General features: G+C 34.2%; 2 protein-coding genes across 2 annotated transcripts in view; one reads left to right on the top strand and one right to left on the bottom strand.

The window, feature by feature from the left end:
* The window catches only part of LOC107606802 (CMP-sialic acid transporter 4), a 76,270-nt gene that overhangs the window by 53,214 nt on the left and 6,485 nt on the right, over positions 1–16,571 (bottom strand). The gene's annotated exons all lie outside the window — the stretch shown is intronic.
* On the top strand, positions 11,156–15,379 carry AAK6 (P-loop containing nucleoside triphosphate hydrolases superfamily protein). The gene is made up of 4 exons (XM_088495163.1): positions 11,156–11,603; positions 13,544–13,761; positions 14,810–14,955; positions 15,040–15,379. The coding sequence occupies exons 2-4, from the start codon at positions 13,561–13,563 to the stop codon at positions 15,224–15,226; spliced, it is 534 nt and encodes a 177-aa protein (XP_088351289.1). The 5' UTR covers positions 11,156–11,603; positions 13,544–13,560; the 3' UTR covers positions 15,227–15,379.

The following is a 16,571-nucleotide window of genomic DNA, read 5'->3' as shown; positions in this document are numbered from 1 at the left end:
GTGCGCATGCCTGATGCGCACGCGTCATATGCAAAGTTGGGCCACAACATTGAGTGAACAGAGAGATGTGCGTGCGCGAGGCTGGCTTCACGCGAGTAGCACAAACACGGTCACGCATACGCGTGCGCGACGCTCTCGCGTCGCCTTCTCAATTCTGCGCCCCACGCGTACGCGTCAATCACGCGTACGCGTCGACAGCGCCGCATCACCAGAACCCTGCAACGCCCACCTTACTTATCTTTTCTTTCCCAATCCTAATTTCTTTTCTTCTATCTTCTCTCCCTTCTTATTCTTTCTTCTTCATTTCTTACTTCATTCTTCTTCATTTCTTTGACTTCTCCTCCTTATTCTCTTTCATTCTATTTTACTTAATTTATTTGCATATTTTCATTCATTGCATTTTAACTGTATGCATGTTTTTATTTTCTTTTCTATATTTATTATTTTTCTATTAGTGTTGAATGTTCTTATTCCACTGTTGCATTTCTATTGCTTTCTTTTGGTGCTTCGTGACTTGTTTCCATTGTTGGGTAATATTATTTATAGGTCAATGCTACTCTTTTATGACACTTGTATTCCTTTTGCATTGATTTGAACTTATATTGTCTTTCACGACCCACTCTCTCTCCCTCATTGTTGCAATTCATGCACTGTTGATATGCCATATACTTCTATTATTTTTTCACTTATATGTTGTAGCTACCATATAGTTGAGAATCTTATTATTTGGCATTAACCCAAGCATATTTTATTTGTTTTATATCTTTGTTCTTGGGTCACTTTTCTTCTTTTTCTTCTTCTTTCAGGATGGCCACCGAAGAAGGGAAAGGAAGAACTTCTATATGGGGCGACCGACAAGTCAATCTGCACATTCTTTGGAGAAAAGCATCAGTTGTAGTAGCCCGCCCACTTGCACATCTCAGCATGCACCGAGGACGGTGCAATCTTTAAGTGTGGGGAGGTCGGTACCGACTTCCATGGGTTAGTTATTTCCTTCTTAACACCAATGTTTAATTTTCTATGTTAATTTAATTGTTGCATTTGCATATTTGATTGCATGCTTGTTTGATTTTGTGCATATGTTACCACTACTTGGTTAAAGTAACGAGTTTCTTTTTCAAGACCCTTGTATAGTATTTCACTAATTTAAATTAAAATTTTCGTGTTAAACTTGTTTGAAGATTGTAAATTGGAACATGAATTATAGCTAAGAACACACAACCTGTGAGATTTGAGCTTAATAACATGGTTACATTATTTAACCATAATATTTTATTCTTGTGTGTTTCCTTCTCTATGATTGCAATCTTTGCTTTGTTTCATTCTATATGTCCAATGTTTAGTGTATTCGCATGCTTGCATATGATTGAGGCCATTATTTTATTAGATCACTTATCCCAAATAGCCTACCCTTCAATTACCTTTGTTAGCCAACTTGAGTCTTTTAATCTCCATTTGTTCTATATTTTACCATATCACTAGTCTTAAGCGGAAAAACTTAATTACCCCAATTGAATCTTTGGTTAGCTTAAGATAGAGATTGTGTATCAAGCAAGTGTGAGAAAACTGTGGGAACATGGGTTAATAGGAAATGTGATTTCATAAAATATTAAGAATTTAGGTACCTACTCATGTGAGATCGAAAAAATAAAAAATCCATGTGCATTGATATGTTATGTTTACTTTTATTTTTATAAAAAAAATATTTAATAAATAAATAAATAAATAAATAAGGGGACAAAATTACCCCAATATTAAGTTAATGAAAAAAATCAATGCATATGTGATACTAATTAAAAGAAAATTTGGTACATGAGTATGTGAATTATACAAAAGTGGAAATTTTGGATAGCTAAGCATGATTTTGGAATTACATAGAGAGTGTGTGTGTTAGGTGAGAGCTTAGGTTAGTCAAAGATTCATATTATAGCTCACTCAGCCATACATATATCCTCACCCTTACCTTAGCTCCATTACAACCTTGAAAAGACCTCATGATATTCGCATTGGTATACTAAATTTTGTTGATTGGTTAGATGAAGAACAAAGTTTAGAAAGCATATGACTAGAGAAGAGTAGAGTGATCAACCCTAGACACTTGAGCGATTAGAATGCATATACATTACCAGTGATCAACCCTAAACCACTATTTTATGGTTTATCTTGTGCTCAATTGAGTGGTTTTTATCAAGTCTTTGCACACTTATTCATACTAATTGCATGGTTTTTACATTTTCCTTCCTAATTTTGTGCTATGATTGAAAACATGTTTCTTTGGTCTTAATTTGCTATGTTTAATCCCCTCTTATTACCATTCGATGCCATGATATGTATGTTAAGTGATTTCAGAGTTTATAGGGCAGGAATGGCTTAGAGGATGGAAAGAAAGCATGCAAAAGTGGAAGGAATACAAGAAGTTGAAGAAATTGCTAAGCTGTCCAGCCTGACCTCTTCGCACTCAAACGGTCAGAACTTGAGCTATAGAGGTTCAAATGATGCGGTTCTAGTTGCGTTGGAAAGCTAACATCTGGGGCTTCGAAATGATATATAATTTGCCATAGTTTTCCTGAAGATAAGTGACGCGCACGCGTAAATCCACGCGCACGCATGGATCTGTGCAAATCAGCATTTTTGAATTCGCCCCCAGCGATTTCTGGGCTATTTTTAGCCCAGTTCTTGGCCCAAAAAATACGGATTAGAGGCTGCAGAGTGGAGAAATGAGGGGACACTTCTCATTATTCACATAATTTTAGGTTTAGATGTAGTTTTCTAGAGAGAGAGGCTCTCTCCTCTCTCTTAGGTTTTAGGAATTAGGATTTCTTCTTTCAATTTCCCCTTTGGTTCAGGTTCAATGTTCTTTAATTTAGTTTCTCTTCTACTTTTATTTGTTTTAGTACTTTGGTTTATCTATTTCTCTTGTTAATTACTTATGTTGCCAAATTGGTTTAAGAACTCTTCATGTTAGATTTGAATTTTTATTTAATGCAATTTGAGGTATTTTAGATTTATGATTGCTTTCTTCAATTTATGTTATTGATGCCTTCAATTTAATTTAGATTTCTCTCCTTTTGGCTTTGGTTGAGTAATTGATGACACTTGAGTTATCAAACTCCTTTGTTGATTGACAATTGGAATTTGCTGGTTGATTTGGATACCTCTAAAGCTAGTCTTTCCATAGGAGTTGAATAGGACTTGAGGAATCAGATTGATTAGTCCACTTGACTTTCCTTTATTTAGTAAGGGTTAACTAAGTGGGAGTAATGAACAATTCTCATACCTTGCAAGGGTTTTCATGATTATTAATTTACTTTCTTGCTAATTTATTTCCTTGTTCCCTATTTCAAAAACCCAAAAAGATACTTTTCTCCTAACCAATAATAATACACCTCCCTGCAATTCCTTGAGAGACGACCAGAGGTTTAAATACTTCGGTTATTAATTTTATTGGGTTTGCTTTAGTGATAAACAAGTTTTTGTATGAAAGGATTCTTTGTTGGTTTAGAAACTATACTTACAATGAGCTTTTAATTGCGAATTTTTAGACCACACAAAAATCCGATCGTCAGTGCCATCATGATGCCGAATTCTCATTTAGTTTTTGTTTTGTACCCATTTGCAGTATTTCATTATTATAGGAATTTAAGTCAAGCCTATATAGATTATCCACCAAATGACCAGAGCAAATATTATTCGAATTATAGAAGAGACTGACTTTATTGTCTCTAAACGAACAAAAATAACCTGATTTGTCCAAACGAGAAATAGAAACCAAATTCTGTCTAAATGACGGTACATAAAATGTCTCTAATAAATCCAAGTAAAATCCACTCGTGGAACATAATCTAAAGGTTCCTATAGCTTCGACTGCAACTATATTGCCGTCTGCCACATAGATGTATCTTTCAACATCACTTGGCGGTCGGCTCCACAGGCAACCCCTTCTTTACACACCAGGTGGCATATTTGGTACAATCCTTCTTCATGTGTCCCACCTTCTTACAGAAGAAACAGGTTGAAACTTGATCCTGTTTCTTAGCCTTTTTCTGCTGAGAAGGCGCATCTGCAGTAGTACACGCTTTCTTTTATACTGAGAAGATGAAGCCATGTGAGCACTTTCAGTCTTATCTTGCTGTAGCCTCTCTTGTTCTTGCACACAGTGAGATATAAGCTCATTTAAGGACCAAGTGTCCTTCAGAGTGTTATAACTCACTTTGAATTGCCCAAAGTGTGCAGGAAAAGATATCAAAATGAAATGCATGAGTAAATCTTCAGACAACTCTAACTTTAGTGCTTTCAATTTTGAAGAAAGATGAGACATTTTCATAATGTACTCCTTTATATTCCCTTTACCTTTATTCCTCATGGAGACAAGTTTGCTCAAAATACTACTTGTCTCCGCCTTTTCATTCTTAGTTAGGGGTAGCAAAGTGGGTTGGCCCACCCCACCCCGCCCCGCTAAAGCCCGCCAAACTAATATGGGTCCAACTTGCTACCCCGCCCTGCCAAAGGGTGGACTGGTGGGTTGGTAGGCCGGTCCGCCTCTTTTTTTTTTTTTAATATTTTTTAACCATATATTTTCTTTTATAATTAAATTCAATTTAACGTACTAACTTACTAAGTACTAATGATTATTTTATTTTATAATAAAATTATTTTATCGAATTAGTTTTTTAACATATAAAGTAATATCTTAAATTAATTATTAATCCATAAAAAATTTATAATTAACCATTATAACTTTTTTCATTGAAAATAACATAACAAATAATAAGTATCAAAGTCTCAAACATAAGTGCATAAAAATAATAAAACAAACACATAATCCACACATAAATCCTACTATAATTAAAACAAAACACACAACATAATTCATAAATCAACAAGACACCCAAAAAAAATTCTTAAATCAATCCACATAAATCAATTATCAACTTCAAAATCAATAAAATTTGAATCTGATCCGGAAGTTGAAACACCGCCTCGCCTAGCACCTTGAGGATTCACATCTTCACCTTCACCTACAATTAGAAGAATACCCAAATTTAGAACAAGATATAAATACTTAAGTATTATATAAATATTAAATTAGTAACTAACAATCTAATTACCATCAACAAAGCCTTTATTCCAATTGCGAGTACAAATCACAGCTTCAACATTTTCTGACAACATTTGACTTCTATATTTGTTAATGACATGAGCTCCAATACTAAAGGGCAGATTCCGATGCAACCGTAGTAATTGGAATACTCAATAAATCACGTGCCATGATTGATAATTTCGGATAACGACTCTCATATAATTTCCACCATTCCAAAACATCTAAATCTTCAAAGTAATCATTTGACAAAAGTGGCTCCTCCAAGTATGTATCAAGTGGATTCTTTCCACTAGAGACCTCGGCTTGATGGTTACGTTTCATCAATTTCTAGCAAAATAGAAATAATCACATCTTGTTAGGATAGAATAATGACAATCAATAATATAAGAGAATTAAAATATGTTAAACATTACTTACGCCAACAATTGCAAGTCGCTTCTTGCTTGCACTTTCAGGGGTATGAGTCATGGATGAAAACTGAATACTAGGTCCTTGTGCTTCAACAGTTGGAGGAGAATTCTTGTCATATTTTTCAAAAAGCTTGTATAATTTCTTTTTCACCTATTCCACCTTTCTTTTTGCAGTCTCAGCATCAATCTCTTCATACATAAGCTCTAAAGTAGAAATCTTAAGCCTAGGATCAAGAATAGCACCAAATGCAAGAATGACACTATACTTTTTCCAATACTTCTTAAATTTGTTCATCATCTTTTCTCCCATGCTCCTTAGAAGCTCATCTTCACTTCTCAAACTTCCCATCAAAACACATTGAATATGATAGACTTGTAGAAAATACAAATTCGAAGTAGGGTAAGATGTGCCAGAAATCAAATTAGTAGTTTCATAAAAGGGGTATAAAATTCACATATCCTTTTATCTCTCCCCCATTCATCAACCGAAGGAAAATACTTATAAGCATGATCGGTTGCCTTCAAATACTCAAAGGCCTTCCGATACTTGATAGCACTTTCGAGCATAATGTATGTAGAATTCCATCGAGTAGTAACATCTAAATGCAACCCACTTGTAAAATTCAAACCATGAATCACAGAAACACATTCTTTAAACCTTATCATTCTACTTTCCGATCCCCTTACAGATTTCACACTTTTCCTAATCTTATCCAATGTATCATGAGCAATTTTTAATCCATCTTGTACAATAAGATTCAAGATATGAGCAGAACAACGAATATGAAAGAACTCCCCATCACACAACAACCAATCATGTATATTTAATATACTTTTCAAATGATCTTGGCATGTATCATTAGCAGATGCATTATCTAGTGTAAGAGTCATAATCTTTTCAATTTTTCACTCATTTAAAAGCTCAAAAATCTTGGAAGACAATTCAAATCCTGTGTGAGGAGGAGGCATATGACAAAAACTCAAAATTTTACTTTGCAATTTCCAAGTTGAATCAACAAAGTGAGCAGTTAAGCATAAATAACCCTCTGTAGTGATGGATGTCCACAAATCAGAAATCAAACAAATTCTATTAGGAATGCCTACTAAAATACTTTTAATCTTTTCTTTTTTTCTTGTGTAAACTTTCAGCACATCCTCCTTAAGAGTATTTCTAGTAATCAGGCCTAGAGTTGGACTGATGTATTTTACCCAATTCCTAAATTTCTTATTATCAACAATAGAAAAGGGAACATCACAATCAATCACAAAGGCAGTAAACATCTCACACGATACATGATTATCTATCTTGAGAGCCCCCATTTTATTTTGCATTTCTATCAAAGTTTGACCAATATCCTCAAAGTCTATTTTCACGCACCTGTCTAAATGACGCTTAAGTAACGATGTCCCATATTGTTTACCACCAGCCTTAAACTTCTGTTTGCATCCATCACATTGAGCACGATCTATACCATCATCACCAGGTCCAAGCTTTGTGAAATATCTCCACACATCAGATGTTGTTGCCTTCGTCTTTTTCTTTTTAATATCTTCTGCCGTTTCAGATGTTTCCATATTTTCCGGATTTTGTGTTACATTCCCACCATCAACTTCCATATAGAAAGAGTTATCCATGGCAAAATCAACAACTCAACCTAAATAACACAAATACATCAGAACAGGTATGAAAGAAGCTAAGCATCAAAACTGAACCATCAATAATTTTCGATAATTTTGCATCAGAACAAATACACCAAGCATCCCAAAAAGGCAAAAAGTAGTAAAGCAACGAATTAAAACAGAATGCATATCAAAGAAAACATATCAACATAAATAAGAAATTAAGAATAAACAGTCAATAGCATATTCAATCAAGCTACCAAGCCACCAAACTAGTTTCGATGTTTGACTTCATTCATAAATTAGAAGTTAGTTAGCATTTTAAAAATAGGAAAAAGAAGCTGTCCATAAAAGCATGAAAGAATCTGTCCAGTAAAACAAATTTCATAAACAAATTCACAAAAAATTTAAAAAGCATGAAACAAGCTGTCCACAGCCACAAACACATGAATATATGATTATATGATAGAGCCCTAACAAAAACAAAGAATAGGTAAACTGTAATCACAGTTCCTTATTTAAAAAAAAGAAAATAAAAATATTCACTTACTGAAAGTCTGAAACACAGCCACCAAGAAGTAGAGGAGGAGAGAAAAGCGCGACGGGATTCCGCCGGAGGCCAGACACAACCGTCGAGGCCCGGGAGGCAAAGGAGGAGAGATGAGTAGAGGATAGAGTAGAGGCAAGACTAAACAGCGCCGCCGGAAGTGCGATTCGGTGAGGACTGGCGAGAATCGTGATGAGACAGGGATTGGCAGACCGACGACGATGAGCTGCAAAGGAGGAGAGATGAGCAGAGGATAGAGTAGAGGCAAGACCAAACAACGCCGCTGGGAGTGCAATTCGGTGAGGACTGGCGAGAATCGTGATGGTGAGACAGGGACCGGCGACTAGGAGACCGACAACGATAAGCTGCTGAAGGCTGAAGGCTGAAGGAAGTCGAGGCCTCGAGGCGAGGGTCAGGGACTCAGGGTCTCACTCTCAACTCTCATTCTCTCAAGGTCAGGGAAAGGAAATTAGGGCCGGCTGTTACTTGTTTCTGGTTGTGGGAAGGAAAAGTAAAATATTTTTATTTATATGATATGTATATTTACAAAAATGCCCTTAAAAAATAAGATGGCAGCCCGCCCCGCCCTGCCTTGGCCTGCGAGTTTGGCAGTGCGGTTTAGGCGGTTTTTTTAAATTTGGTGGTTCAAAATCTCGGTCCGACCCACCTTTTTTGGCGGTTTGACCCGGCAGGTTCGACCCGTTTTGCCACCGCTATTCTTAGTAAAGAATTTTTCAACATCCTTTAGGAATTGTTTGGCATCTTTTCCTCAGTAATTGAGTCCCGAAACGCCTCAGGAATTGAGCGTTTCATGATCATAATGCTCATTTGATTGGATCTCTCCCACTTCTCTATTTTAATCTCATTGAGATTTTTCGGAGTGGAAGTGGGTTTCTCCTCTCGAAGAGCTATATCTAGATCCATACAACCGAGGACAATCTCTACGGTATCCTTCCAAACTTTAAAGTTTGAACTATTCAGCATAGGAATACTGCTAATTTATGCAGAAATATTGGTAGCTGAAACCATAGTTTCTGGATTAGAACAAAAAGAACATGCAGTAGACATTAGTTAAATAATTGAAAAAATTCCATATTGAGGTATCTAGAACAACATTAATTTTCAATCTTTGGATAGAAAAATTAACTGTAAGTGATACTCTCATTGCAGTAATCAAATATTGTCAAAATTCCTGTCATACATTAAGCCTTTCTTTGGACCGACTGAATGCCCACATGGAAACTTAAATTTCGCAACCTATTTATTACTGCATATATTTTCTATTAATTGGCCAAACAATAACCTTCTTTTGGGCCGATCATTGACCGCAAACTAATAGAAAATAAACAAAAGTGTGCAATGCTTATTATTTGGCCAAATAAATAAACTTTCTTTGGGCCGATTATTGTCCGCATAAATAATAAGCATTACTTTATTCTTAATTAGTTACCCAAACATGTATTTACTATCAATATGTGTATGTAATTCGGCCAAATATATACCTTCCATTGAGCTGACCAATATTCGCATGAATTACATAACACCGTATTCCTAATATTTTAAATAAATTAATTTAAAAAAAAAAAGGCTACTTTGGCAGCATAATATTTAATCAATTTATTTCAAAACCAAATATTTATAAAATAGATAGGTATGATAATCCAAATTGTTGCTAATTTTCTTATGTAACAACAAAAAAATACTTAAATCCCAAAAGAAATTAAATTTTAATAGTGTCTTTTGTGACCTTAAAGAAAAATATGATTATAACTCATGTACCAACAATTTTTGATCCGTTAAAATTAAAATCAATCTTTAAAAAATTAGTGGGTATAATAATCCTTATATTTCAAAAAGATAATCCATTAATTTTATACCAAATTAATGGCACACATGATTAAAAACGAGACAATTATAATAATACTTTGTGCTAATGTTCCAGAATAAATCCATTACTATATCAAATAAAAAAAATTTGATACAGTAAAATATATATATAAAGCAATCCAAATGCCAATAATAACATGTATTCTGAAACAATACTAAAATCATATATATATATATATAGGCATAATCGCACATACATAATACGTGCATATATTGATTAAGGAACACAAAAATATATATTTCTTTATATTCTTTTATGTGGATTGTCATAACGTAAGGAACACATGAGGGCATATCGATTGGTATATATGTATATACGTATCAATTTATATATATACATTGACACATACACACAAACTCAAACAAGTTCACATAAGTGCAACAATTTATAACGTAAACAACATACATATATATTGATTCGATAATAGAAAAATAAAAAAATTGAATATTTTTTATAATTAAATAATGAATGGCTCTGATATTACTTGTTGGAATAAATTAATTTCAATAACCCATATCATCCATATTGAATCACAAAAAATATAACATAACGCGAAAGCGTATTTTTACTTATAAAGATCAGAAATTGATGGAAGGATTTGAATCTTGTGGTTCTTTCAATCTTCCTTAACCAAAACCTTTTGTATTTTTAGGCGGCTGAATTGCAACTCTCTTTTGATGGAGAAAGAACAACAAAGACGGCTTTGGTATATTAGGGAACGAAACCCTAAAGGCACTATTTATATTTGAGCATGGCACCCATTAAATCCTAAAGTCCAAATAAAATAGTATCTAAAGTCCAAAAGATAATATATCTAAAATCCAAAAGATAATTATCTAAAGAACAAAAAATAATATATAGTTTTATTCTCATTTAGTTCCAAATCAAAAGTAATAATGACTTATTCAATTTAGTATTTATAACAATAAATAAGATCACTATTATATAAATTATTTAATTTGAAATAGCAGAATTTGTGATTACAAATTTACAATTAATATATGTATTACCTACAAACAAATTAAAAAATTAAAATAATTTTCTAACAATTAAACCTTAATTTGAGCCAAATCTGAAGAAGTTTGGACCCGAATAGGATTTTTTTGAGTTCGTCACTTCATTGAGGATATAAATGGCATTTTCTTAAACAGGGAAACTGAACTGCTGAAGTACGTTCTGAAAACCGGTTCGATTTGCAAGTAAAACCGGTGGACCGGTGTTGAATCAGAAAATGAGAAAACCAATTCAGAACCGGCAACTCGGATTGACCGGAAACAGGCCGAGAGAAAAACGACGTCGTTTTGGATCTGGAAAAAAGACACTTACGGATAAACCCTAATTCTTAAATGAAATCCCCAATGTTCTGAAAATCGGATCGGATCGGCCAGTCGAACCGGTTCAACCGGTTCAATCGAGAACCGACAAAAAAAACAGTCCAGTCCAATGTGTAAATCCGCAAAATTAAAAACCGCTTAAGAACCGTTGAACCGGCCGGTTACCGACGGGTCGGACCGAACCGGAACTCGGCCGGTTTACAGAAAACGACGTCGTTTCCTTCCTTGAAAGGCAGAAAGCACGCGTTATCCCCCATTCCCCCTTCTCCAACTCCTTCCTTAGCAAATTGCCCTAGCCTCCACCAAAGAAAGCAAACCCTAGCCTCCACCAATAGTTGTCGCCGTCTGTCGGAGTGAGAGACTGCTGCCGCCGTCCATCGCATTCAAGAACTTCTGTCTTCGTGCTCTCGGGCCTCTCGCCGGATCCTCCACGTTGGGTGCTCGCATCTTGCCGTTCTCCTCTGTGCTCGGCTGCTCGCGCCTCCCTCCGCCAGTGAGTGCTCGAGCTGTGCGTGTTGGTTGCTGCTCATCGTCCGTGGTTGTCTCTGCTCGATTCTGCCTCCCAGTCTCACTCGAGTCTTGTCTCAGTCACTGGCATCTCGTGGTTCGTCTGTCTCGTTGCCGGCGGCAGAAGCAACTCGTGGGGTTGTCTCTTGCTTCGTCGCCTTCCGTGGGGTGGTCGCCGACTCGCCGTCGACCGTTGGTGAGTCCCTGCACCATCCTTCCCTGTTCTCTCTTTTTCAGATTTCCCTTCTCCCTGTATTTTTGCATGTTGCTGAATTGCTAATCAAATTTGCCTTGTTGCTAATCTAAATGTTACTGTAAATTGGGACTTTACTTGTATTTGTTAAATTTGTTGCTGTAACTTGAATTTGTGGCTGAATTTGTTGCTGCCTAGTCACAGAATCAGAACAGAATACTTAGTTAGTGCTTTGTTGATTGGCTTTGCTCACTGATTGTTGCTGAATTGCTAATCAAATTTGCCTTGTTGCTAATCTAAATGTTACTGTAAATTGGGACTTTACTTGGATTTGTTAAATTTGTTGCTGTAACTTGAATTTGTGGCTGAATTTGTTGCTTGAATCAGAACAGAATACTTAGTTAGTGCTTGGTTGATTGGCTTTGCTCACTGATTGTATTTGATGATAAATTTTAAATTGATAACTTTTAAATTTTAAATTTGCACTGCCTGTTACTGATTCACTGTTCCTTCAGTACTTTTTGTTGTTAATCATTGTGATGAGCTTTATTAAAATTGGGTTGAAAACTGTTGAATCTTTTTTCATTTTTCATTGTTCTTAACTTCTGTTCTTATTAAAAAACTTGCTATTGGTAATCTTTTGATTTATTATATGCTTCATGTTTTTAATTTCACTCTGCTTCTAGGCTTTGAAATCAGTTTATGATAACTGTGATGCAATTATTTAGTTGGATATCGGATGTAATTATTGAGTTCAAGAGATTGAGTTTTTGATTTGCAAGGTGATTTTTGGTTGATTTTTTATTTAATTTGGTAATGGTGTTTATGATTGGGGTTATTTCAATGCATATTTGTATCTGTGTTATTAGTCAAAGTCATTCAAGGCCATGCAAATTTATTCAATGTAGTTAAGCATTACTTGCCTAGTCCAGTATGTATGCTCTCTGGTTCCCTAGAGTAAACATTTTGTGAATTCATGAATATTATAATGTTTCTTGGAGACAAATTCACAGGGGGAGCATTGTATAATCTCATGTTAACAACAGAGACAAAAATTCACCTCACTACACTACATAATCATGCATCTAAGCTCATATCTATTTCCAGTTAGTTTGTAGTTTTGTACTATACGTGATTTGTAGTTTTGTACATATCATCGTAAAAGAAAAAATAACATTGGTTACAATTGTTTGCTGAAAATGTGAACTTAAGTCGTGAAAGTTGTTTGTATAATGTGAGATCTCAATGAATAAGTAGCTTTGCATTGTATTCAATGATTATGTTGTCTGAATGATAGTGTTGTCATGAGACAAAAAATAGGATGAGTTATATTTTAGGATGTTTATTTATAATTTATTTATTATTTTATTTTAAAATGATTTTTTCGGTTGAACCACGGTTAGACCGGTTGGACCAATAAACCAATGAACCAGTAACTAGAACGGTTCGATGACCGGTCCGGTTCTCAGAACCTTGGAAATCCCTTCTCACTCTCCTAGCAGTGCGAAGTTCTCCAGCCTCTTTTCCTTCCGGTCGCCGTCGTCGCCTCCTTACCGTGGTGACATCCAGTGGCTTCATTTCCGTTAGGTCCTCTACTCCTCTTTGATCCCTTGCTGTGTTGTTGGTTTTTCTTATTTGTGCTGAGTTGTTCGGTTTTTGTGATTTTTTTCTTACTTTTTATTTTTATTTTTTTGGTGATGGATTCTGCATCTGGTTTTGTTTTATAATCCTTAATTTTATGCCTTTTGCTATTTTAGCATGCATGATTATGTGTGTTTCCCTTGTTTATGTCATGATGATTAGTGATTTAATATTAGTTCTTAAAATATTTGTATCCCCCTGTTGTAGTTTTAATTGAATGAAGCGCTTCAGAATGTAACAATCGATGTGGCATGAGCTGAAACAGTGTTCTCCAATTGAATTTCTTTTTTTTTTTTTTGCAGGTTTTTGGGTTGTAGTGATGGTGGAGGAAAGTGGGAGGAGGAAGAGGCCAAACATTCTGGTGACGGGTACCCCAGGGACGGGGAAGACTACGACATGTACTGCTCTAGCTGAAGCCACACAGCTTCGCCACATCAATGTTGGGGATTTAGTCAGAGACAAGAACTTACATGATGGCTGGGATGATGAGCTTGATTGTTTTGTCCTTAATGAAGACTTGGTAACTTATTACCCCCTTTTCTCTTTCGGTACTTAAAAAAAATCATTCAAATATTAAGATGCATGAGGATTAATAATCAAATTGTAAGTAAAGTTATGATCTATGCATATATATATGTTCTCTTATATGGGTTTTGATGAAGTTCTTAATTATAAATTCATTTTGTGTTGTGGATGTTCTTAGATAGTAACTCTGCCCGTGTTTACATAGTCTGTCCCAAATTTGGAAAAACAAGGAGGGTTGTATTTGACTTGCGACATTACATAAAGCTTTGTTGCATCCCTATGCATGGTCAAGATGCAAAGATGTCTTTGAATCCATGTAGGGTTATATTAGACATGTGACAACTAATGTAAAATTATGCGTCATTCCAATACATGGACATGATGCAATGACGTCTTGGATCCATTTAGCAAACCCCACCCAGTGAGAAAAGGTTTTAAGTGTTGTGTTAAAATGATGTCCGTAGGTAGTTGGTCAGCTGATTTCATGTAGACTATTAACTTAAATGACAATGACGGTGGTCAGATGGTTAGTATCCAAGTTAAGGTGATATTATAGATAGGTTGTTCATGGAATTGGGAAACCCCCCTTCATTGATAGGAAAGATGCTTGCTGCTTAATGTTGTAATATTAATATTTGTGGATTATTTTCTAATGTCTGTTTGAATTTACTCATTGCAATATTTGGTTTTATGGGGATATAAAGAACAGTTTATACACTTCTTTATAGGACACAAGTCACTTTGCTTTTTCAAAGTTGATTTCATTTCAGGTCCTACAATGTACATATGGTGTCAGGAGACATATTTCCATACTATATATTCTTTTTGCACTAGTCTTTTTTATTCCTTTCTCCTCCTTTCATTGCATTTGGTAGCAATTCTTGAGAATTTTCCTATAGATTTGGTATTAAGCATAGGAATATACATGTCCTATTCGGTACTAAGATCTTTGGTAGTTTCGAGTTATATGAACCATTTTTTCATGTTATCCTCAGTGCTAATGCATTTCTCATCATATTGTGTTTCCTTGCTTGGTTTTTAAGGTCTGTGATGAGCTTGAGGATCAAATGGAAGAAGGGGGAAATATAGTGGATTATCATGGGTGTGATTTCTTCCCTGAGCGATGGTTTGATTGCGTTGTTGTACTTCAAACTGATAACACCGTTCTGTATGACCGCTTGAGTAGGAGGTAGGGAAGCACTTATTGAATGTTGATATTTGCTATTTTTGCTAGGGTGTTTCATCAAATTCACTTCCTTCATCTTTGTGACAGAGGTTACAATGAATCAAAGCTTTCTAACAACATAGAATGTGAAATCTTTCAAGTTCTACTTGAGGAAGCTAAAGAAAGTTACCCAGAGGACAGAGTGATTGCTATGAAGAGTGACACCATTGAAGATATTAATAGAAATGTTTCAACTTTGACGGATTGGGTAAGAAATTGGCAACCTACATCCTAGATTCCTAGTCATATAAAAAAGGGGAGAAAATGGAAAAGAAAAGATATTAATTTGTAGAAACTTTCATGTTACAGTGTGATAAAAAAGAAATATGGATTATGGATATTTATGTTGAACTGCTACATGGATATGCAGTGTTGCTGATTCGTCTTATTCGTGTCAAGTGTTATGAGTTGGTCTTTTTGGAAGAAAATACAAAAAAAAAAAATACAATTTAATCTCCGAAAAATAGCAGGTTACAATGCTTGTTTCATTGAGAAATTTAAGAGTAAGAACTTGCGTGGTAAATGATAGTAGTTATAGCCACGTACCATTTTTGTATTGAATAGTTGCGTTGGTTTTCCATGGTTACATTCATCTGTTATTTACCTATTTAAATTAGATATAGGAAATGGATCTTCTCCAGTTTTTTTAACACTTGAGAGAATAAAGTGTGATTTCTCACTCTTAATTCTACAAATGGGACCAAAATTAAAGAGGAGAGAGAGAATAATGAAAGATGAGATTAAACACTGGATACTATCCAGTTTTTTTTCTACTGGAACTTCCCAATTTGATTCAATAAAAATTTAAAAGGCCGGTTTTTTTTTTTTGGTGACTAAGGCCGGTTTAATTTTTGTGATATTTGGTTAACCAATTTAAATAAAGTTTACATTGCTATAAAAAATAATCTCAAAAGATGTTAACAACAAATAAATTTTTGAAAGATTTAAAAATGTAATAAAACAAATTAAATATTAAATATATATTATAAAAAAATTTTAAAAATCATATTTTGATAAAAAAAATTTGTAAATATTATTAGAAAAATAAGATTATTTTATCCTTAAATTTTAGTAATTTTATATCAAGTGAATTTTTTTTAAAGAATATTTTATTGTGAATGACGGCATCATTTTGAAAAATAAAAAGAAAATTGTAGATATCAAATTTTTGTAAAATTCTTGTGTTATCTAAATATTTATTCAAATGTTGTCGTAAAAATTCAGATCAAATAGATAAATTGTTTGACAAATAAAAAAAAAATTTTTTGTCTCATAAAAAATATAATATTTATTAATTATTTTTATCATTGTTCAAATTATTGTTATTTTGTCGATAATATTTTTTATAATTCTTTTTGTTTACATCTAAATTTTTTAGATATTGAATTAATAATTATTTTTTTCATAACACAGGTATCCACAGTCAAATAACAAAATGATTAAGTCACCAAAAAAAAAACAAAATGATTAAATTCTCTGTTGGTAAAACAACTTGGTATAGAGTTTTAAAATTGACTTAAAATTTTAAGTATAGAAAAATACCACTTTTTGTTGTGATAGCAATATATTTTTGTCAATCT

This window comes from Arachis ipaensis, chromosome B7 (genome assembly GCF_059453495.1).
Source record: "Arachis ipaensis isolate K30076 ecotype BB chromosome B7, ASM5945349v1, whole genome shotgun sequence".
Classification (NCBI taxonomy): Eukaryota; Viridiplantae; Streptophyta; class Magnoliopsida; order Fabales; family Fabaceae; genus Arachis; species Arachis ipaensis.
The sequence above is the reverse complement of the archived record's forward strand: the minus strand, read 5'-3'. Positions and strand labels throughout refer to the sequence as shown.